Genomic DNA, 24275 nt, shown 5'->3' on the forward strand with positions numbered 1-24275 from the left:
TAGCCATTATGAATTGTTTATAAGCAGGAAGGGACAACTTCCTGCATATAAACAATCATTACAAAATTATTTTGGCCCGCACACAACAAACAAGGAGTCTGTTCAACAAAGAAGTTAGTTCACACAGGTCTTTGTTCCTTGAAACTTTATTTTCTTTTTAATTCTTCTCAGTAGCCAACGCGTTTCGTCCTATTGAAGGACTTCTTCTGGGCTCATCAATCTACAAGCTTGTTCCAATGAATGTTCCCTCTTCTTCAAATCAGATACAATATTCGGTCCTTCTTCTGTATTACTCTACTATTGGGGTCTTCCAATTGATGGACGCACTAATCTTTTGGCTCCCTATGAGATGCAATTCTTTGTAACGCAGCTCCTGTCGCTTGAAGTCCTCAGTCTGGACTCTTCCTCCGTTTGTCCTAACGCAGGGAGGTACTATAGGAGAGATTCCTCAAACAGTATACGGTCAATGTTGACCCATTCCTTAAACAGTACGACGTCATTCTGTTAATTCTGCACACCAATCATTCCCTGCAAAACAGACCCCCTTGCACTACAGTGCAAGGGTGCCTGCATTGGTGCTAGGCAGCAAAATGTAGTGCCAGTGCTAGGGAAAACACAGGGGTGCGCTGTAATGTAGTAAATATGGTGCATCCCTGCGTTTTGAAAATGTCGGAGCGCGGCGCTGCCAAATTGGTCGCAGCTCCACGCTCTGACATTTTGCTGTAAACATGCCCCCATGTTCACAGGAAAGGCTAAAATGAGTCCTGCATTCTGATGGCATACCGGTTTTCACACCTATATAAGGCTAAATGATATGGTAAATGCTGCTAACTAACCTATTAGTGACCCAAAGGCTTGAGAAATGAGAAATATCGCAAATCTTGAAATGAATAGTACCAGGAAATAGGACTTTCAAAAAACCTAAATTACACCCTTTTCTGGTTGAGCTCAAGAAGAATTTAAAACAAGGACCATTGGTAAAGGGCACAAATAATATAAAAACAAACATTTTCTTCATACTTCTCTTTTTGTTCAAAATTTTACCTATATGCACTAAAGTTATGGAAGGGTTTGCTAAACTCAAAAAACAGAAAAAACAGTATCCTCTAAAAGGCTCAAATGAATATTAAGCAAATGGCTGTGCTGTGGTGAATTTCGCATGTACAAAACACTTTGTCACAAGCAAGCTGAACAAAAAGGTCAAGACCAGGCAATACCCAGAAACGTTTTTATATTTATGCTTCACATACACCATTATCTGTGGAGATGAGCTCAAAGTTCGCAATCACTAAGATGAAATGTACAACGTAAATAGAACTCAAACGTATAAATAAATCAAAATATTGTAAAAGACAGTGATCTGCAACATTTGACGTAATTCCAACTCAACCATCATCAGAGAAGGGTACTATTACTAGAGAACATCACAAGTGAAAACAACCCAGAAGATATAACAAGGAAATATCACTACATTTAATAATAATATATTACACTATAGTGACAATGCTAATCAACAATGCACATGTGAATACATTCACAAAATGCCCATCGGCTAATGTCACCTGGTGGTTATGGGCAAGGCTGCAATGCTGAAGGTGGAACACTGAGTGAATAAGCTGCAAAGTGGTCAGATGGTCGAAGTTCAAGCAACGGGAATCAGAGACAGGCTGTTAAAAAAAAACTATCTATAGAGTACCTGTAAACTAGCTTTATTTAAAAAGTTTAAATAATAAAAACTGTTCTCTTCTTACCATTCTGACCCACCCTTCCTTGAATGAGTCAGCTTTTACATCTGAAAGTACTTCTCTGAGAATCCTTTCCTAAACTAAATTAGCTTATACTTCTCAAACAAAGATGAAAGATGAGAAGTGCCAGGAAGCTTCAGCAAAAAGTGCGATGCACTATCCTAGTCTTTAGTGCAGATCAGTGAAGTTTATAGCCCATCTGGCATTATCCACACAATCAGTGACCACGCCTCATCTTTTATAATCTGCTAGAGGAATGGAAGCCCCGGATCTGATAGATTGTGCAACAAATGGAAGTGAGTATCTATAAACAAAACACTGTATCACATTAGACTGTGGGACACTGAGAGGCACGTTCTGTGAAGTGCCACTCAGATTCTTCTATAGGATTCAGCAAGAGCTCCAAAAAAGATTCAGGCAGTGCTGAACATCCCCTATGAGGCTTATCAAAATGGACCCTGTGGGAAGGATCAGCCAACGTAAGCATAATTTTTTTTCTTTCACAAAAAATTAATATATTTAATTCATTTTATGGAAGCATCTCCAAAGCAAACATGCAGGAGGAAATAGTGGCATGCAGCTCTTTTGGACCAATGGGCAACTGAAAAAAAGGACAATTGCAAGATGTTTCACATATGATCGCACCAGAGTTGTGGAACAATCTTAAAATTAGCAAAAGGGATACAGAGAGAATGTCTCGCGTTTTTAGAAAATATTTCCCTTGGTGCTATTCTCACCAGTGAGCATATGGGTACTCTATGAGAGCAGTCAAATATTAGGCCTAACATCTTTACCTTACATTCCACAGCTGGTAAGTCCCTCGGAGGTGAAGGAAAGACGGGTAGTGGCATAGGGGGGGTGGCACCGAGAGAATATGAGAGATGGAGGCAAAGGCAAGCTGAAGCTGAAGGAAACTGACAAGGAAGCGTGGCTTGGGAGAGTTTTAGAGTGGTGGTGGGTGAAGAACTGCGGAAGAGGAGTAGCGAAGCGGCCAGGGTGCCTGCCTCCGGACCAAAGACTTCACGGTTCGATCCCTGGTGCCGACAGCAGGCTAGCCCAGCACCATGTGACTCTGGGCAATATCTCGCTTAATCTTCCCGACGGCCCCCAGCGCCTTGACCCCCTCTGGTAATTGTGTGCTTTACAAATACTGGATTTCATTTCATTTCAGAAAGCCGGTGATGTTACAAAGAAGAGCCAAATAGGAAGGCGCAGAGCCAATCTGGAAGAGATGCTTACAGCAGTCATGGAATTGTGAAGAAAATGAGGAGGATCGTTGGGAAAAGAAGAGCAGTAGGCAACCACTGGGAGTAGTTAAGCCCTGGCTCTGCGATCAGTAGGGCCCCCCTCCCCCCCAGCGCCTTGAGACCCTCACGGGTATGTAGCGCACTTTAGAAATGTAATGATTGATTAAGCAGGGGCTAATGAACAAGGACAGTTGTGTAGAGAGACAACATGGGGAGATTGCTATGGAAGTGCAAAGGCAAATTACCTAGAATGTGTGGTCTCTCATGAACAATTCTATCATGAGAGAAAAAGAGATACAGACAGGGAGAGAATCCTGTCCCCTGAAAGCCTTGCTCATGGCGGCACTCTTTCCACAGAGGACATGGCAAGGATTTACAAATGATTGGTTGCTCAAATAAAGGGGAAAGAGGTCCCTTTAGCTCTATTTCTGATTTAAAGCATTACAATGTTTATATTCCTTTACTTTTTAAAATATGATGTTAACAGAAGGCCCACGGAGCACAGCTTCAACACTGAGGTGACCTCATGCTGCTGAAATATTCAGAAGAATAGTTATAGTTTAAGTCTATTATGATCTGTGCTACGGTTGATGCACTGTGCTGTTACTGTAATGTTAATGATACATTAAAGGCTGCTAAATGATGACTGACCAAGTAAATTGATATTTAGATTAGATTTGTATGAAATCGAGTTATATACTTCTCCTAATATTTTGGTCAAAAGTGTAACAGCCACAGTCTGGCAGCACAGAGTGAACTGGCTTCTATACCTCATTAAGCTTGAACTTTAAGATGCTCTGCATGATTTACTTGAGGACATGAGAGGCCTAGCTGGCTGTTAAATGGTACGTCCTTACCAGAGGAATTAACTTGAATTGGAAGAGATCTTTCACAGACAGCCAGTGCAAAGCCTGCCAAGCCGGGCAAATTAGTTCAGATAGAGCAAAACGCTCACGGTGATATATTCTGCAAACACCGAGGTTTGGATAAAACCTTTTAGTTAGTTCATAAATGGACACTGCTTGCTTAGCATTACCAGGAAATCACCACTGCAAGGATAGTTAGTACTTTCGGTGGGTGGTTAAAAAACAATTTTTTTCAGGGGACAAATGTGTAAAAGTCACTACACAATGAATTAATATCTAAGAATTCATGAAGAGATCTTGGTCCATCTATGATCCTAAATGTCTTACCTTTAAGGTACAATTCAATAGGTAACACCTCTTTAAGACAGGCGGGGGTGGACAGTGCACCCACCATCACGATCTCAAGTCTGTTAACATTTTATTTCAGAAAACTAAGGCATCAAGTGCCAAATTTTATGTAAATGAGGAACCAACCAGAGCCATTCCTGAGGGATAAAAGGAACAATTTTGAAATTAGGGGGTCCATTAGGATGTAGGGCGGATCGCCACCCCCCCACATGATGGTGGCGATCCACTCTACATACTTCCCCGCCCGCCACTCATATCCATAACCAAAAAAATGCAGGGTGCACCCACCAGTGTGGCGGGCGCATCCTAATCTGCCCCACGGGACCACCGCACTTATGGCGGGCGGTGCCTTTTCACGTCAGGATGGCGGACGGACAAAGTCCGCCCGCCATCCTAATGATGCCCTAAGTTGTGAATAATCTTTCTGGTTATAAAGTAATATATTCACATTTTTTAATACTCTTACCAGTGAATTTCTAGTTAAAGGACATACGTTTCACTGCATGTATTCTGCTAGCCTTTTAAGTAGGGTACAAAGATCAACAATTTGGTAAGCTGCAGATAGATCTAAAGGATTCCGGGTCCCAGATTTAGAGTCCCGGAGTTCATTTTAGGTGCATGTTAGAAAAGCCAACTGGCTATCGTAGAAGGGTGTTCCCTTTGTGGTCATACTTTGGAGTGTGAGCCACTGTCTCTCAACACTAGAAGGACTATTTCTTACTTCATTTTGTAGAACATTTCGCAGTACTACAATAATTCTGCTAACATACTACAAAATGCTATTCAATAACCTATGCACAGACATTCACGCCTCCACCTCTACTTTCTGTAATGTGCAGAGATCTCCACCCAGACTGTGATGATCTCTGCACATGAAGGTGTATATTTTAGTAGTAACTGTGGAAGGGATGTAGGAGTGGCTTGAAAATAAGACTACTACTAATGGGAGGGTTTTAGGAAGTAGTAAAAGATGGGTTAAAGAAAAGTTAGGGAGGAGTTTCCAAAGAGAAATGTACTCACAAATGAGAGTTAGTTCATTGCTAGTCACAAACTGCCCTTCTATAGTTAACATAGCGAAAAAAGCCTTTCACAGTTGGAAATGTACTTCAGTTCAGAGCTGTAGTAACTTCAGCGCCACCCATGGCCAATCATTGATACTGCAACATCCTCCCATTGACAATAAGTAAGGAATAAACTTAAAATTAAAAAGCCCATAGGTACTAACAGTAAATTAAAATAACTTATTTGAACTTCTTAAAAAACTACATATAAAATAAATTTGAGCTTAAGCCACAGAAAAATAAACCTTCATTTTTACTTTAATATTAAGTATGTCCATAAGCTTTACTTTAATCCTGTACATAACCTTAAGTAATTTACATAATAAACAAATATACATTTTATGCTTTAGTAGGGAATTTTATGTATTTAAATCTTAAGAAAAAACTAATTTCAATTTAAACTAATATATTGGAAATAAGTAAACAATCAATTAAGTAAATAATGTTACACCATGTTTTAATTTGTTCTATATTTGAAAAAAATATTTAAACTTACATTACATTATTATTTACCATTAAGATGATAAATATTAATGCAAATTAATTTCAAATATTTTATAATACCACCTTACTATAAGAAAGCTGCGTGAGGTACTGCTTTCGCAGTACAAACCGCCAAGCTCAGGAACGCACTACTGAACAACATTAGAAACACCCAGGAGCATATATATAGCTCAGAAAACAGTTGAAAACTTGCTTCCATCCTAGAATACTGCACCACCTAGATCCAGGAAAGAGAGTACAGAAAATGTCAAGCGCAATCCCCAGCTTACAACCCATGAATTGCAAACAACTCAACCAGCAAAATACTTTAATTTTGCAGGTAAGCAAATAAGGGCTCACCTCTGGTTCACTGTGGCATTATGTTGTTAAGTACTTCCATATGTAGCAGTTATATACCGCAATAATACCAAGACGTATGCAGCAGTCAACAAATTATAACTTACAATTACTAAATTTACATAAAACATGTCTGATATGAGAGAAGGCATCAGGCCCGGACTGGCCGTTGTGGGCACCGGGCAATCCCCCGGTCGGCCGCAAGGGTGGGGGCCGGTTTTGGGCCCCTGGGGCCGTTTTTGTTGCAGAGCCGTTTTTGCAGCATAGCTGCAAAATCGGCCCGGTAACAAAATCAGCTGAAAAGCGGCCCTGGCAAAGCGCTCGCCCCCCTCCCGCCCGGGGCCGGCCGAGCACTTTGCCAGGGCCGGTTTTGGTTCCCAGTCCGGCCCTGGAAGGCATTATGAATATGCCGAAATGCATTGGGATTACTAGAGTGCATAATTTGAATTTGAAGGAATGATCATGCAAAAGTGGAATATATCCTTGTGAATACAACAAGATGGAATAATACATGAATACATTTTCAAAGTGAACAGTTGGCATTTATTCTTTGAAAACAATTGGGAAACCTTCATATAAGGACTTTATTTTTGGAGCCCAGGGGACTCTTCCCGGTTTCAGTGGGGAGTGCTACCTCAGTTCACATTTATCACGCTCCCAGTCGGAGGGCGCTACCCCGGAGCACCAAATAGACTGTTGAACTTTATTTTTGAATTCCGCAGTGCGTCCAGAAACACTCATTGTTACATATTACGTTTATCTGACCCCATCTGGACTAGCACGCACTCAAACATGGATGAAATTTTCAGCCTCACTGACATAAGAGCGGAAACTTTTGCCTATACCAACGAGGAAGTGAGTCGAATCTATGCACTCATTAACGAAGAAACCACAGAGCTATCCACTAGTTGCACAAGAGAACAAAACGTGAGACAATTGTTATACCTGTCGAAAAAGGAAATAAACCAGCGCCTGCACGCGAGTACCATGGTCAAGTACCACAAAGCACAAAGAATTCCAAGGGGTCTAAGGATACCACTTAAGCCATCTCTTTGCAAGAACGTCCAAAAGTTTAAAGACCGATGGTACGCCATCTTAAACAAGTGTAGCTTAGACTTGATACTATTGATAATAGAGGAATTGTCCAGTATCCTTGAAGAATTATCCAGAGACATAGCCCGAGTGAAAACGGAACTAGAAAGTAGCTACACTGCTGAGGAACTTGCTAAAATCATAGATGACATCAATCAACAACTAACTAAACATTCCGCTGAAGTCAGCGAGCGAAAAGTCAGGAAACTAAGGAGAGACACTATTGACTACAAAATGGGAGAGGTCTATACGTGGGCTGACATTTATGCCAAGCGACGTCAGAACAAACCCTACACTGCTAATACCGATACATCCTCATCTAAGGGTGACACAGCGAATCAACAAGGAAGAAGAGGACGGTTCATTCCACAAAAACCCACTAATATCATTCAAAGCAATACAGCCACCTCCGAAACTCCATCTACATCCACTGAGTCTTTTTTAGAATAAGGCCAGGATCAACACGAAGACCCAGGAGGGCCAAACGAAAAAACAAAAGAGCCTCCGCAGACGCGGAATGTAACTAGCAAGAAGGACAAAACCAAAGTGAAATAACCGAAAATTTGGTCATCAACATTTCTGATTTCCATTTCAGCAAGACACAAATCAAGACCCTACAAAAAGGTACCTCATTCATACCTACGGCTCAAACCAATAAACTGGAATTGGAAATCTCCTTTTTCAAACTTATGAGGAAACTACGTTTGAGACATTTTTTTGTAAATGTAATACAAACCACCGGAGTCATTGAACAAGATCAACTCAAGGGACTACGTCCTAAAAGTACATTTTTACCACCGATCTCACACAAAAGTCTTGACACCTTTGAAACTTTAGTCAAAAATGACTTAACCAAACTAAATTGTCAACAAAGATCTAAGAACAGAAACTACACTAACAAAGAAATCAACATTCTTAAATCCATCGCGAATAACAAAGAGATAACATGCGTAAAAGCTGACAAAGGCGGTGCTATCGTCATTCTCAATACCTCCTATTATGACAGCCAGGCATCCCTCCACCTCTTGGATACCAATACATATCACAAGCTACAAACAAATCCCACCACACAATTTAAGGAGAGACTTGACACCATTTTGAACTTAGCATTTGAAAACGGAGTTATCACGGACAAAACTAAGAAATACCTAACTACACCATATCCAAAAAGTCCCAAGTTTTTCTTGGTCCCAAAAATTCACAAAAATCTTCATGCACCCCCATGCAGACCCATAGTTTCTACATGCGGCAGCATCCACGATCCCGTGGGTAAATTTTTGGATAAGTATTTTCAATCCATTGTTACCTCCACACCAACGTTCATAAGAGACACCACAGATTTCATCAACAAACTCAATTGTATAAAAGTGGAAGATCGAGGCAACCTTCTACTGTGCACAGTAGACGTCACATCCCTTTATACATCCATTCCCCACTCTATGGGCATTGAGGCAGTAGAATATTGTCTACTAAGAACGGAATTGGACAATGAATTCAAAATCTTTTTGATGGAATTACTTGAATTTACCCTATTTCACAGTTATTTTGTGTGGAAAGAAGACTGGTACCAACAAATGACCGGAACCTCAATGGGAAATTCGGCAGCACCTACCTATGCAAATATCTTCATGCATAGATTTGAGGAGGATCACATCCTCTGCAAAACTACATGGATCAACCACCTCAGAATGTTTGTGAGGTTCATTGATGATATTTTTTTAATATGGCAAGGCCCACAAAACTTATTACAAACTGAGCTCGCATTACTCAATTCCATCGATCAACGAATACAGTTCACTCATGAAATCCAATCCACATCCATAACTTTTCTTGATGTTAAGATCACCAATACCTCCACAGGATTTGAAACCAGTTTCTTCAGGAAAGAAACTGACAGGAACAATACGTTACATTTTTCAAGTTTTCACCCGCAACCTCTCAAAAATCATTTGCCATACAGCCAGCTCATCAGAGCCAAAAGAATTACATCTGACACCGAAAGATTCAATCAATAGATTCAGAATATGACCATTCGATTCAAGTCTCGCGGGTACCCACATCAGATCCTCGAGCAGGCCAAACAACGTTGTGCACTAAAATAAAGAAATGAATTAAGAAGGCAAGGACAAACACAATGAACTGTTAAGGAGAGAAAACTATTGGATTTTTGCTCTATCAAGCATGAAACCATTCGGCCTGAATGACCGTGTGGAATATTCATGCTACCTATGAAATGTTTTACATGTCGTTGCTTATCTGTATGCTTCTAATGGGTAGCCCCATTATTAGATTTCTTATATGTATACATTGGTAATGTTACCCGTAAGATTATCACACATTATGTGTTCTAACAATCACGTTTCTAATATATCGTTTTAGGCACTTATTCACCTTTTCATACATTCACCTTGAGCAGGATCAGTACTGGTTTTTTTCCTCTCGACTTCACTTTTTACCTAGCAACCACGCTTTCGGTTTCACTCACTTAAATAATTTCACATTTATTATTCCTAAGTTTCTATCTACCTTTTGTTTATCTCAATGTAGATTATGGTTAACGTACAGTCCACTTTCGACAGATATGCAGTAAACTTTTTCACCCACATGACGAATAAGCGTTACTTAGCAACGTTCTCACTTTATAATACTTCCGGGGTTCAGCCACGCCCTATCCCCGCATGGGAACAACCACACCTTCTATTCACCGAGCTGCGTTTGCACGCCACGGTAAGCTTCACTTTTTTAACGTTTTCTTCGAGAAAGCTTCACATAAAGCTGATTTTACGATAAGTGTTAGTTTGTTTTCACGATATTTCACTAACCCTGAGTCGGTCGTCTCTAAACCACCGTTGTTTGTTTACAACCACGGTCCGGAGCACACCACCTTTACGCGTTTCTTTATAGATTATACTACCGTGTAATTTATGATTTTCAACACTTGCCGGTCGTCCTTTGACAGCATTCACAGGATTATACGATGCATGATTCTTTGTACCACCCTTTCGGTTTCACCCTTTTCACATAAATAAATGAGCACTTTTTCCTCGTGGTTAAATGAGCACAATTTTTTTCAGCAATTTTTTCTTCTTCAACAATACCTTTTGCGCATTACCACGTATACCTATTCTGTTTTTCTTTTATTAACAGAACATATATCCCCAGAAGAAGGCATTATGAATATGCCGAAATGCATTGGGATTACTAGAGTGCATCATTTGAATTTGAAGGAATGATCATGCAAAAGTGGAATATATCCTTGTGAATACAACAAGATGGAATAATACATGAATATATTTTCAAAGTGAACAGTTGGCATTTATTCTTTGAAAACAATTGGGAAACCTTCATATAAGGACTTTATTTTTGGAGCCCAGGGGACTCTTCCCGGTTTCAGTGGGGAGGGCTACCTCAGTTCACATTTATCACGCTCCCAGTCGGAGGGCGCTACCCCGGAGCACCAAATAGACTGTTGAACTTTATTTTTGAATTCCGCAGTGCGTCCAGAAACACTCATTGTTACATATTACGTTTATCTGACCCCATCTGGACTAGCACGCACTCAAACATGGATGAAATTTTCAGCCTCACTGACACAAGAGCGGAAACTTTTGCCTATACCAACGAGGAAGTGAGTCGAATCTATGCACTCATTAACGAAGAAACCACAGAGCTATCCACTAGTCGCACAAGAGAACAAAACGTGAGACAATTGGTATACCTGTCGAAAAAGGAAATAAACCAGCGCCTGCACGCGAGTACCATGGTCAAGTACCACAAAGGACAAAGAATTCCAAGGGGTCTAAGGATACCACTTAAGCCATCTCTTTGCAAGAACGTCCAAAAGTTTAAAGACCGATGGTACGCCATCTTAAACAAGTGTAGCTTAGACTTGATACTATTGATAATAGAGGAATTGCCAGTATCCTTGAAGAATTATCCAGAGACATAGCCCGAGTGAAAACGGAACTAGAAAGTAGCTACACTGCTGAGGAACTTGCTAAAATCATAGATGACATCAATCAACAACTAACTAAACATTCCGCTGAAGTCAGCGAGCGAAAAGTCAGGAAACTAAGGAGAGACACTATTGACTACAAAATGGGAGAGGTCTATACGTGGGCTGACATTTATGCCAAGCGACGTCAGAACAAACCCTACACTGCTAATACTGATACATCCTCATCTGAGGGTGACACAGCGAATCAACAAGGAAGAAGAGGACGGTTCATTCCACAAAAACCCACTAATATCATTCAAAGCAATACAGCCACCTCCGAAACTCCATCTACATCCACTGAGTCTTTTTTAGAATTAGGCCAGGATCAACACGAAGACCCAGGAGGGCCAAAAGAAAAAACAAAAGAGCCTCCGCAGACGCGGAATGTAACTAGCAAGAAGGACAAAACCAAAGTGAAATAACCGAAAATTTGGTCATCAACATTTCTGATTTCCATTTCAGCAAGACACAAATCAAGACCCTACAAAAAGGTACCTCATTCATACCTACGGCTCAAACCAATAAACTGGAATTGGAAATCTCCTTTTTCAAACTTATGAGGAAACTACGTTTGAGACATTTTTTTGTAAATGTAATACAAACCACCGGAGTCATTGAACAAGATCAACTCAAGGGACTACGTCCTAAAAGTACATTTTTACCACCGATCTCACACAAAAGTCTTGACACCTTTGAAACTTTAGTCAAAAATGACTTAACCAAACTAAATTGTCAACAAAGATCTAAGAACAGAAACTACACTAACAAAGAAATCAACATTCTTAAATCCATCGCGAATAACAAAGAGATAACATGCGTAAAAGCTGACAAAGGCGGTGCTATCGTCATTCTCAATACCTCCTATTATGACAGCCAGGCATCCCTCCACCTCTTGGATACCAATACATATCACAAGCTACAAACAAATCCCACCACACAATTTAAGGAGAGACTTGACACCATTTTGAACTTAGCATTTGAAAACGGAGTTATCACGGACAAAACTAAGAAATACCTAACTACACCATATCCAAAAAGTCCCAAGTTTTTCTTGGTCCCAAAAATTCACAAAAATCTTCATGCACCCCCATGCAGACCCATAGTTTCTACATGCGGCAGCATCCACGATCCCGTGGGTAAATTTTTGGATAAGTATTTTCAATCCATTGTTACCTCCACACCAACGTTCATAAGAGACACCACAGATTTCATCAACAAACTCAATTGTATAAAAGTGGAAGATCGAGGCAACCTTCTACTGTGCACAGTAGACGTCACATCCCTTTATACATCCATTCCCCACTCTATGGGCATTGAGGCAGTAGAATATTGTCTACTAAGAACGGAATTGGACAATGAATTCAAAATCTTTTTGATGGAATTACTTGAATTTACCCTATTTCACAGTTATTTTGTGTGGAAAGAAGACTGGTACCAACAAATGACCGGAACCTCAATGGGAAATTCGGCAGCACCTACCTATGCAAATATCTTCATGCATAGATTTGAGGAGGATCACATCCTCTGCAAAACTACATGGATCAACCACCTCAGAATGTTTGTGAGGTTCATTGATGATATTTTTTTAATATGGCAAGGCCCACAAAACTTATTACAAACTGAGCTCGCATTACTCAATTCCATCGATCAACGAATACAGTTCACTCATGAAATCCAATCCACATCCATAACTTTTCTTGATGTTAAGATCACCAATACCTCCACAGGATTTGAAACCAGTTTATTCAGGAAAGAAACTGACAGGAACAATACGTTACATTTTTCAAGTTTTCACCCGCAACCTCTCAAAAATCATTTGCCATACAGCCAGCTCATCAGAGCCAAAAGAATTACATCTGACACCGAAAGATTCAATCAAGAGATTCAGAATATGACCATTCGATTCAAGTCTCGCGGGTACCCACATCAGATCCTCGAGCAGGCCAAACAACGTTGTGCACTAAAATCAAGAAATGAATTAAGAAGGCAAGGACAATCACAATGAACTGTTAAGGAGAGAAAACTATTGGATTTTTGCTCTATCAAGCATGAAACCATTCGGCCTGAATGACCGTGTGGAATATTCATGCTACCTATGAAATGTTTTACATGTCGTTGCTTATCTGTATGCTTCTAATGGGTAGCCCCATTATTAGATTTCTTATATGTATACATTGGTAATGTTACCCGTAAGATTATCACACATTATGTGTTCTAACAATCACGTTTCTAATATATCGTTTTAGGCACTTATTCACCTTTTCATACATTCACCTTGAGCAGGATCAGTACTGGGTTTTTTCCTCTCGACTTCACTTTTTACCTAGCAACCACGCTTTCGGTTTCACTCACTTAAATAATTTCACATTTATTATTCCTAAGTTTCTATCTACCTTTTGTTTATCTCAATGTAGATTATGGTTAACGTACAGTCCACTTTCGACAGATATGCAGTAAACTTTTTCACCCACATGACGAATAAGCGTTACTTAGCAACGTTCTCACTTTATAATACTTCCGGGGTTCAGCCACGCCCTATCCCCGCATGGGAACAACCACACCTTCTATTCACCGAGCTGCGTTTGCACGCCACGGTAAGCTTCACTTTTTTAACGTTTTCTTCGAGAAAGCTTCACATAAAGCTGATTTTACGATAAGTGTTAGTTTGTTTTCACGATATTTCACTAACCCTGAGTCGGTCGTCTCTAAACCACCGTTGTTTGTTTACAACCACGGTCCGGAGCACACCACCTTTACGCGTTTCTTTATAGATTATACTACCGTGTAATTTATGATTTTCAACACTTGCCGGTCGTCCTTTGACAGCATTCACAGGATTATACGATGCATGATTCTTTGTACCACCCTTTCGGTTTCACCCTTTTCACATAAATAAATGAGCACTTTTTCCTCGTGGTTAAATGAGCACAATTTTTTTCAGCAATTTTTTCTTCTTCAACAATACCTTTTGCGCATTACCACGTATACCTATTCTGTTTTTCTTTTATTAACAGAACATATATCCCCAGAAGAAGGCATTATGAATATGCCGAAATGCATTGGGATTACTAGAGTGCATAATTTGAATTTGAAGGAATGATCATGCAAAAGTGGAATATATCCTTGTGAATACAACAAGATGGAATAATACATGAATACATTTTCAAAGTGAACAGTTGGCATTTATTCTTTGAAAACAATTGGGAAACCTTCATATAAGGACTTTATTTTTGGAGCCCAGGGGACTCCTCCCGGTTTCAGTGGGGAGGGCTACCTCAGTTCACATTTATCACGCTCCCAGTCGGAGGGCGCTACCCCGGAGCACCAAATAGACTGTTGAACTTTATTTTTGAATTCCGCAGTGCGTCCAGAAACACCCATTGTTACATGCTATGTGAGTTGCTCATTGCTAGCACTGTACAGCCAAACATCACCACACAAACAGACATGGAATAACCAAAGAAATATGTCAAACATTACTGGACAATTTTTGAGGACTTTAATATAGTCCATTCACTACAAGTCCCAAATATCTATACAATCGGACCACTTCTTTATATTTCACATAGACAATCAGATATGGGATGATAATAAAAATGTCAGTCCAACAGATCTCTCCACTGCTCTCTCCCTCCAACCATGCCAGCACAGCATCACAACTGTACACAAAATTTCAGATTGGACAACCCTGCAGTATCCAGATAAGCACACTATATCATGTAAGATACATTACAGGGACCTGTTCAAAGCTAACAGCATGTTGAGAACCAAAAAACTGAGTACCTGTCTCTATCACTTCATCATCCAACACACTGCTATGTCGTGCGTCCCATAACACAATAATTGCATTTCGGTGGTCATCACGCACAACATGGAAACACTTTCCACAGAGGATTAAAACAAAAAGCAACATCCTTCCAATGACTCACCCTACATGGTTTAGCATGCTACACATGTGGACAAGAGATTCAACCCCTAGATAGTGGAATAAAGCGCTACATAAATGCAGCATTACAAGACAATACAATACCATGTTGTGGTTTAATACATTTTTAGACTTTTACCTATACTTTAATATAGGCATACACCTACCCTGGTAGCGGAGATTCCCGCCTATGTGTGAAAAGTTACAAGTACTAAGTTTGCACTTGTAAATTAGGCTCAACCACCTGAATTTAGGATTGGGACACATCAGTCTACAATTTTGAATAACTGAGCACTTGTAAATGGAGAATAGCAAAACGCAGTAAAGTTTTTCAAAAGTTTAACAATACATTTACATGTGTATATTTACTCATATGTAAGTTTTTCTTTGTGGATAGCCCCCTTCATAATGAGGTTCAATGGCTGTCGACCCAGTTCTCAATTTGCACCAGGTGTTTCAGCACTTTGAAAGGAGGTTTATACCAGGATTACTTTCCATTTCCAAGGTTAAAACACTTGTGGACCGATTCCTAGAGGGTCTCCTCACTCATGGCGGAGGCCCTGCAGTCGTGGGGGGGGCCCACATTTGTGGCGGGCCCTCCGCATTGAAGTTTCTCATTGCGAAGGGCCCGCTACTATTGCGGGCCTGCCCATGACTGTGGGGCATCCGCCACGAGTGCGGAGACACTTTGTGAATCGGGCCGTCTGTATTATGCATGTCACAAGTTTTATGTTCAATAAGAAATAACTCAGCAGCCATGCCACCTGGAAGGACTACAGTTTCCTGTCAAATGAAACTTTTGATGGTGGTATAGTAAATAACTATAAAAAATGAAAGTAATAGGTTTAAAATATTGAATTTAACACACACATTAAAAGTGATATGTTCTATTGTCATTTTATTTACTTGAATTGAAAGAAGAACATAGAGTCTCGTTCACAGTTCATCCCCACAAAATAGTCAGTTCCTAGAAGAACCTTGATTTGGGACCTTTCCTCTGGCCACCAATGGCATTCACATTCAGGGCTGGCCTGGCAACACAAACAAGCCCTGGCAATTCTGCCAAAATGGCTCCGGTGGTTGGGGGTTGGGGGGGGTAGGCGTGCTAGCGAAAAGAAGTACTGCTTCCGCTTTAGCACGGCTGCCTCTTTTTTTTACAGGGAGCCGATATTGCAGACCTGCTGAACCAGCCCCCAGTAATAAAACCGGCACCCACCACTTGAAATCCGTCCCCCATCCATCCAGCGCACCGGGAAAATGCCCGGTGCCCGCTGTGGCTAGTCCGGCCCTGTCAACGTTTTGTCAGAGGTTCTACACGCAATGTTTGGTGCTTGGGTTATTTGAAGATGTGCACCCTTCTGATGTATAATTTTACCAACTTCTGTTAAACCCAGAACTATCTTTGACTGACACCCCTTTACAGCAAACTTTCTTTTTTTCTTTCAGATGTACAGAGTCATATCAATCAGAATACGTATCTCACCTGCTTAGACAGCTGTTCTTCGCACAGTTTGTAGAGTGTGTAAAACTTCCGGCTCAGAATCTGGTTGTCCCTGAAGCCGGCGCTAGCCAGTTTGACCCTCATGATGATGGCTCGGTCGGGCACCATCATGGCCACGGTGCGGAACTGCACCTTAAGATTCTCAGGAAGCTCCTGCCTTCCAGCATACCCGGGATTCTGCAATGAGAGGGTTAAAAACACACACAGATAAGACAACTCAGCTCCTTGTGCATCTGTAACACATTTAGAGTTTCCTTTTAATCTGTGATTATGAAGGCACATTTAGAATTGCTGGTTCACTGTGAGTTCCTGTTCCATCTTCTTCAATAACAGTCTTAAATTTATATCCAAAATTCTTAAAAGTAGAAGAAGAGTCCGCCCTTGTCTAAGATACGTCACTTGAAATAGCACTTTAAAAAGCACCTACTGGGACTGGCACCAGTTTTTAAAGAAAATATTCTAAAGCAATATTGCCTAATCGTACTCTAAGCATGGTACGGCACTGCAGTGTGAGCCAGAGAGGTTTACAGTCGATTCGTGCTTGAAAGGACTTATTATAAAAATAAAGTTCAGATCATTATTTTCTGAAGTTCTTCACAATCTTTGACTTGAGAAGGTCCAAAGTGATGTTAAAGGGGGTTAAACTGAGGGCAATACTGGTACATGAGTTACACACAGATGAGGCTGACATGGCGCTAGCAGATTTAAAGAAAAGCGCAGAGCAACGCGTTGTTTTAATTCCGTATTACAAAGTCAAGACTGCATTGAAATAATGTTCTCATGCTTCTGCTTACTCTATTGCACCTCACTCACAAAACAAAAGTTGATGTTCAAGATGCCACACAACAACAAACCTGGTAAATGTGCATGACAAATATAATCCCCTTTGCTTCAAGTGAAATCACTGCATGTACAACAGTGAAACCCAATAGCACTAAACAAGCTCCAGGTTGAAGGAGCTGTACTCAGACATTGAATAATTAAGGGAATGCATTACACCCCAGCAGTGGCTCCTCTTACAGGCAACTGAACAGCCATAAATAACCTGAGGAACAGCTGATCATAGAAGTGATGTGATGGCAACAAAGCCCAGAATCAGATACAGGCCGAAGAGTAAGAGACCAATGTACCAAAAGACTAGTCACGAAAAGTAGTTGCAAGCTGCACACTGACTTTTTGCAACCAGTCTTTAATTTTATGATGCAACATATGTATTAATAGGTGGCACTGGCAAATTGTCTGTCACTGGGGTGACAGAATGACATGTCTCATGAATATTAATTAGGTAGGCCGTTTTTTTTCGACCCACTGTGCCTGGGTGAAGGAATAACAGACCACCATCCTCGTGTTTCCATTGCACCCCCCCCCCCCGGGGAACTGCCCAGCGTGCCCATGTGTTAAGACTGAACTAGGCGCCCCTTTCACACCCCTTCCTAATTGTGCTTCAGGAAGTGTCAGTAAATCCATTTTGCAAGTTAGAAACACTTTTCCAACTCTCAAAATGGGTTCAAAACATAGCAAAAAGCCATTCAGACTTCAGGGTTTGCAACCGAAAAATTACTTTGTACATCTGGCTCCAAGCCCTGTATTCAAGTCAAGCACTTATCTGCTCCATACCAGTGCTTAATTTGAGCTCTTGGTTTCCGGTGCTCTGCACTGGCACTTAATTGTCAACACCAGAGCTTGTGACAATCTGTCACAATGTGGCGCTGTCTGGCTAATTTAAAGATGACAAGAACAACAGTTAATTACTAATCCAATATAAATAAAAAATTACTATTACCTGCCACCCAAGCTATTCTTATAGCGTTTGGGTGCGGGAATAGTCAGAACTGTCATACTTGTAGGAGTGTGATGGTTAGTAGTTGTGTTGCTATTATTGGCAGAATGCCAGGGGCAATGTGTGGGGCAAGCTGCAATGGCATCTTGACGAGAGCCCAGTCACTTATTGTTCTACAGATTAAGCACTGCCCCATGTCCGTCTCTGCATCAATTCTAAATCAGCTGCAATTTGAATCCTTGAATTTCGGTTATAACCTTTTTTAAATTATGGCGCTAGCTTTTAAAGGATTTCATAAAAAAGGCCACAGTATCAGCACTGAGCAAATGACTGTTCATACCATGGTCAGAAAAATCCCGAATTCCTTATCCATTTCCACCACGTCTCCGTCTGTGAAGATGAACTGCGTCTTCTTATTTTTCTTGCACTGAAGCACGATGTAGATCTGCTGGGCCGCCACTGAGAGGACCGGCAGCTCGATGCGATTAAATTCATCAAAGCACCCCCACGCCCCAGACTGCGCCAGGCCTGTGCGAGGAGAGAAAGGAAGGCTTGAAATGTCAGCATTTAACCTGCTGTGTGCTGGCTCGGCCCAGGGAGAAAGAGGAGCATTTAAAAGTCCATAGACGGAATTTGTCAATTTATTTAATATTGCAATGACATATGATTTAAAAAAAATAATGATCAGCCCTTATGAGCGAGACCAGGCAAGATCAACGGGCGAGCACAAATGGTCTAATGAACTTCACATTGTTAACTATGTTTATGTCATTCTCATTTTAAGTTTCTTTTATCCAACAATAATATTCATCTGTAATTTGTTGCTTTATTTTAATGGTTTTGAGTAACCACAAATACATTTTATTCATTCATTCATTCATTCATTCATTCATGATCAGCTTTAACAGACTTGTGTGTGTGCGAGCACGCGCATTGGGTTAGTGAGTGTTACTGTCAGTGCGTACCAATTCCTGTGATAGGCTTTGTGTACCGATTCTTGATTTGGGCCAAGAACGAAAATATCTCACTCTTTAGCACAATGGGCAGGCACCCTTTGGCATTGTGTAATTCTTACACGGGTGCTTACCAACTGCTTGAAGTAGCAACAATCAACTGTTATGCAGTCCTGACAGGGCTCAATTCTTGTTAATATAGGTATGTAATGGAGCATCGGTGATTGCAGGTAAAGCTCACCTCTCTCCTCTCAGTCCACGTCCATGTCAATTCCTTCACTGTGAGCTGCACATATGTCACTAAATGTAATTTTAAATTGTCCTTCCTCTCCCAGCTGAGACTGGAATATTGGGGTCATAGATACCCCCAACTGTTCCCCCTGAAGATGTAACCCACACTCCTGCTTTCCCTGGTTACTTAATTCATGAATATTTAACATTAACATATGTTCAATAATTTATTTTTAGTAATCAATGTTTACAATGTATCGTATTTTACCATAGGGAGACTCCATCCTGGTGGCAGAGACCTCTGCTTAGGTATGAAAAGTTGTAAGTAACAACTTCACACTCATAAATTAGACTCAACCTCCTGAATTCAGAGGGTGGGACATGTAAATCAAATTTTTTAAATAACTCTGCATTTGTAAATGGTGAATAGCCAAAAGTAGCAAAGTTACTAAAAAGGGTAAGAGTAAACATACACTCGTAGATGTACTCATATGTAAGTTTAGCTTTATCAATAGTGCCTCAAGTATTGAAGCGCTATCCACAAAAGTAATACTAGGGGACCGTTAGAAGCCATATTTTAATTTTGAATAGATCATTAAACTATGCCTTCGTGGTTTTTCATAGGAAACCCCATGAGTTCACAACAAATGTGCACTTCTTTTAAGAACAAATTCACAGCCTCCTAACAGCCCGTGCAGAACAAGGAAGACCCAAGACTGACAATAATGAGCTACTAAAGCCACAATTACCTTTTCCTGGACCCACTTCCACATGCACCTCGACCAACTTCCAACTTCTACCTGCAGTTAGAACAACCCAATCAAGAAAAAGTCTAGGCATCTTCTCGAGTGACACACACATTGCTGTGCTATTGTTTTTATGTTGTGTGATGTGGCCTACTCCTGCTGTTCCTGGGACCCATGGTAACAAAGTCATAATTATGCTGAAGAATCCTTCCAAAAAAGAAAAAAGTTTGCCTCACAGTGGTTGATGAAGTTTTTCTGGAACTCCATGCTCCAAGCGGAGAGGGCAAAATTATGCAAACTCCAGTGACGGACAGAATTTTCACCCACCCCTAGAGATGAGGTACTATTAGGTTGCCTAGATATGGCTTTAAGAAGGAAGGAGAGATTGTGATCTTGTAAACGAGTTGTGGGAAACTTGCTGAAATACAATAATACAGAATAGGCAAACATCAATATGTCAGAGTAGGTTGTGGACAGAGTGAGGGGGCATGCAGAAAATGGAGTAGAAGGAGAGGGATATTTGAAAAAGTGAAGAAAAAAAGGAGAGGTGACAAACAGAAGTTTTAATGAAAGTACAGCTTTTATTGTCAGGTTTAAAGAATGTAGGGAATATTTTTGAGACAGTATTCAAACTACAAAGAAGGGAATTGAGGCTACTATGCCCGCACTGTTAAGAAAGTCCTTATAAGTGGAAAAAGGTACAGGTGCTGGTGATCTGGGATACAATCCCCTGAATCCCAATATAGGAGAACCAAACAACTTGGCCTACCAAACAAATTTATACAAAATTGATCCCGCACTCTTCAAATGTAAATACAAATCAATGCAATTTCAGCAATGTATGACAATCGAATTCAATTCTTCTTATCAGTGTTCTCCCAAGAATTCATGAGTCAATTTTTCTTTGTCAAGAAAGGATCTTTTATTCACAGATGATTATTTAAAAAACAATAGCCAACGCGTTTCGTCCGTAACCGGACTTTTTCAGGGCTTAGGCAAAGTTCTTTATAAAACGTCTTTTCAGTCTTTAACACAAGGAATTCAGGTTATTTTTTGGAACGAAGAGAACGTTATGGTTCATAATGCAGAGAGCGCAGACTTTAGTAATCGATAAGGAGTAAAGGCCTCAGAAAGTGTCGGCATGTAAAAGAAACGTCTGGTCTTCAGGTTCAGAAATACCAAGCCATGTCTTTCCCAGACCGGAATCAAGCATCCAAGGACCGGTTTCTGGCTATCAGCCTTCATCAGCCTGGATAGCTTGACTCCAGTGGTGTGGAGAGCCTGGGACTCACGTCTGAGCATACCCAGCCCAATCGGGGTGAAAATTGCAAAAAACACAGTTGAAGTGTAGTTTGGTAGATTGTAGTGGGGTATATTGGGGTAGAGTGAGGTAGACTGGAGTGGAGTAGAATGGTTAGATTGTAATGGTGTATAGTGGGGTAGATTAAGTGAAGGAGAGTGGGGTAGATTGTACTGGACTGGGGTACCTTTGAATGGGGTGGATTGGAGTGGGGTGGGGTAGATTGTAGTGGACTGGGGTTGATTTGGGTGGATTGAGGCAGATAGGAGTAGATTTGGGTGGATTGCAGTAGATAGGAGGCGAGTTGATTGGGCGTAGAGTGGAGTGAGGTATTTTGGGGTAGATTGGTGGGAGAGTGGAAGGGGTGGATTTTGGTATACTGGAGTGGAGACTAGTGTGTGGGGTGGAGCAGAGTGGAATGGGATACTTGGAGTAGGGTAGATTTGGTGGATTAGAGTAGGGTAGATTGCAATGGAGTTGGGTAGGATGGAGTGGAATGGGGTAGATTGATGTGGTGCAGGGCACTTGGAGTGATGTACATTGGGTAGATTAGAGTAGGGTAGACTGGGGTAGTGTGGAGTTGGGTAGACTGGGGTAGATTGGAGTGGGGTAGTTTGAAGTGGAGTAGATTGCAATGGAGTTGAGTAGGATAGGTTAAAGTAAAGTGGAGTGGGGTAGATTGAAATGAAGTAGATTGGAGGGGAGTAGACTGGGTTAGACTGGAGTGGGATAGGTTGCGGGGAGTGGGTTAGATTAGAGTGGAGTGTGGTGGATTGGAGTGGGATAGTTTGGAGTGGAGTAAAGTGAAGTAGATTGGGTGGATTGGAGTAGGGTAGAGTGGAGAGGGGTAGATTGGGGTAGAGTGGGTGGAATGGAGTAGGATAGAGTGGGGTGGGCAATATTGGGGTAGAGTGGACTATGGTAAGCTGGAGTAGAGTCGATTGGGGTAGATTGGATTGGAGTAAATTTGGTGTATTAGAGTATGCTAGATTGGAATGGTAGATTGTAGTGGGGTATATTGTAGTGGAGTGGGGTATTCTGGAGTGGAGTAGATAGGGTTGGGGACTGAAGTGGGGTAGAATGTAGGAGAGTGGTGTGAAGTGGCAGGGTGGAGTACAGGAGAGTGGAGGGGGTGAAGTGGAGTGGCAAGCCATGTCATAGCGTGTCTTACAGTGAAGTGTCATGGGGTGGAGTGGCAATGAAAGTAGTGGCATGGCATTGAGTGGAAAGGCATAGAGCAGATCAGGGTGTTGTAGAATGAAGTGGTGTAGAGTGTTGTAGAGAGTAGTAGTGTAAAGTGGAGTGGCATAGGATGCAGTATGCATGGTGTGATAGCGCGCCTCCCTTACAGACAATACATTTCCAAATGAAACTGGTCATGACATTTGCACAGATATACCGTTTTACTGCACACACATGATAATGTGTGGAAATGTCATCACCAAGTATATTGATTTGTTATGGTTGTATTAAAATATTTGTTTTCACCACACTTCAGAATTTAAAAAAAATGTGCTCAATTTCTATGTTCTCATTCTGATGTATTCAGGAATTTTATGCACAGTTCATTGTTGCTGTGTGCTAGAAAAGATAACATCCTCCAGATTGTCCTCTTACATGGGTACTCAGCAGGATGGATAAGCACATACATTCCCCACTTTGACGAAGTGAAAGAAATGTAAACACCAGGTGTTCTTGGAATACAAAACCTGCAATTTGATCTCTGAGAGAGACAAAGTCAAGCTGGTAGCCTAAAACAACAAACAAACAACAGAGCCAGCTTGGAAAGATGAACTCTGTAGAGTGGCTCAACAAAAAGAAAACAATAGATCCCAAAAGTGCAAGCAGTGTAAGGACACAAGTACTTGGGCAATGATCTAGGGAGGGTCACATGCAAGAAGAGGGAAATGCCAACCTCAGAATTGACCAGTAGAAAGCAAGCAATTGAGAGTGGCATTGAAGCCCACCAAGCTCTTTTTTTATTTTAGCTTGATCACATCAACTGGCGACAGCTGCACTTCCAAGCCAGCCCAATGTCTGCCTTCTTTTTCTGAAAGTCTTGTGCTATCATGACATATTGGGTTGTGATGGCACTGTGAGGCGATAAATATTAAGGCCAGCATTTCTGGTGCACCAGTTGTTGCAGGCTTTATGCACCACAGTCCTGAAGATGATCCCTGTCACTGCAGGTCAATCAGTGTGGCACTGATGGGACGGTATAACTTCAGTTCCCTGTTAAATCAGGTTTTGATGTACCTTTGTGGTCAGAGGGGCTAGTGTAAAGTCAAGGTCAATGGCGAGTGGGACAACCCATTAATCAAATGGGAGAGAAGAGGGTCTGGGCGCAAGATCTGAACTGGGGGAGGAAATACTTTATTCTATGTACGGTTAATACTTCCTTTGGGGTTACCTAGCCCTGGGAAGACCATGTCGTTGGTGGATCGGTGTGGGGCCTCTCTGTAGCTGTTCATCCTGCACTTAACCAGTCATCCCTGCCATGGAGGTTGGTATTCTGATCTGTGAAGTAAATGGTTCGTTGGACCGTATCAAGCACATGCCCTTACTTCAGTATACTAGGTTTTTCCAGTCTGCTGAACTCCTGTTTCAGGAGACCCACTTGCAGGGGAAAACGGACTGTTCCTC

General features: G+C 41.2%; 1 protein-coding gene across 1 annotated transcript in view; it reads right to left on the reverse strand.

Annotated features, from left to right (window-relative positions):
• Positions 1 to 24275, reverse strand: part of LOC144828114 (dynein axonemal heavy chain 5-like) — a 1079012-nt gene that overhangs the window by 756119 nt on the left and 298618 nt on the right. Inside the window, exons 42-43 of the mRNA XM_078686235.1 lie at positions 18743 to 18930; positions 16605 to 16799 (exon numbers count right to left, since the gene is read on the reverse strand). Coding sequence (XP_078542361.1) covers positions 16605 to 16799; positions 18743 to 18930 — 383 coding nt within the window. The remainder of the gene's footprint in view (positions 1 to 16604; positions 16800 to 18742; positions 18931 to 24275) is intronic.

The sequence above is a fragment of the Lissotriton helveticus genome, chromosome 4_1 (assembly GCF_964261635.1).
Source record: "Lissotriton helveticus chromosome 4_1, aLisHel1.1, whole genome shotgun sequence".
Taxonomy (NCBI): domain Eukaryota; kingdom Metazoa; phylum Chordata; class Amphibia; order Caudata; family Salamandridae; genus Lissotriton; species Lissotriton helveticus.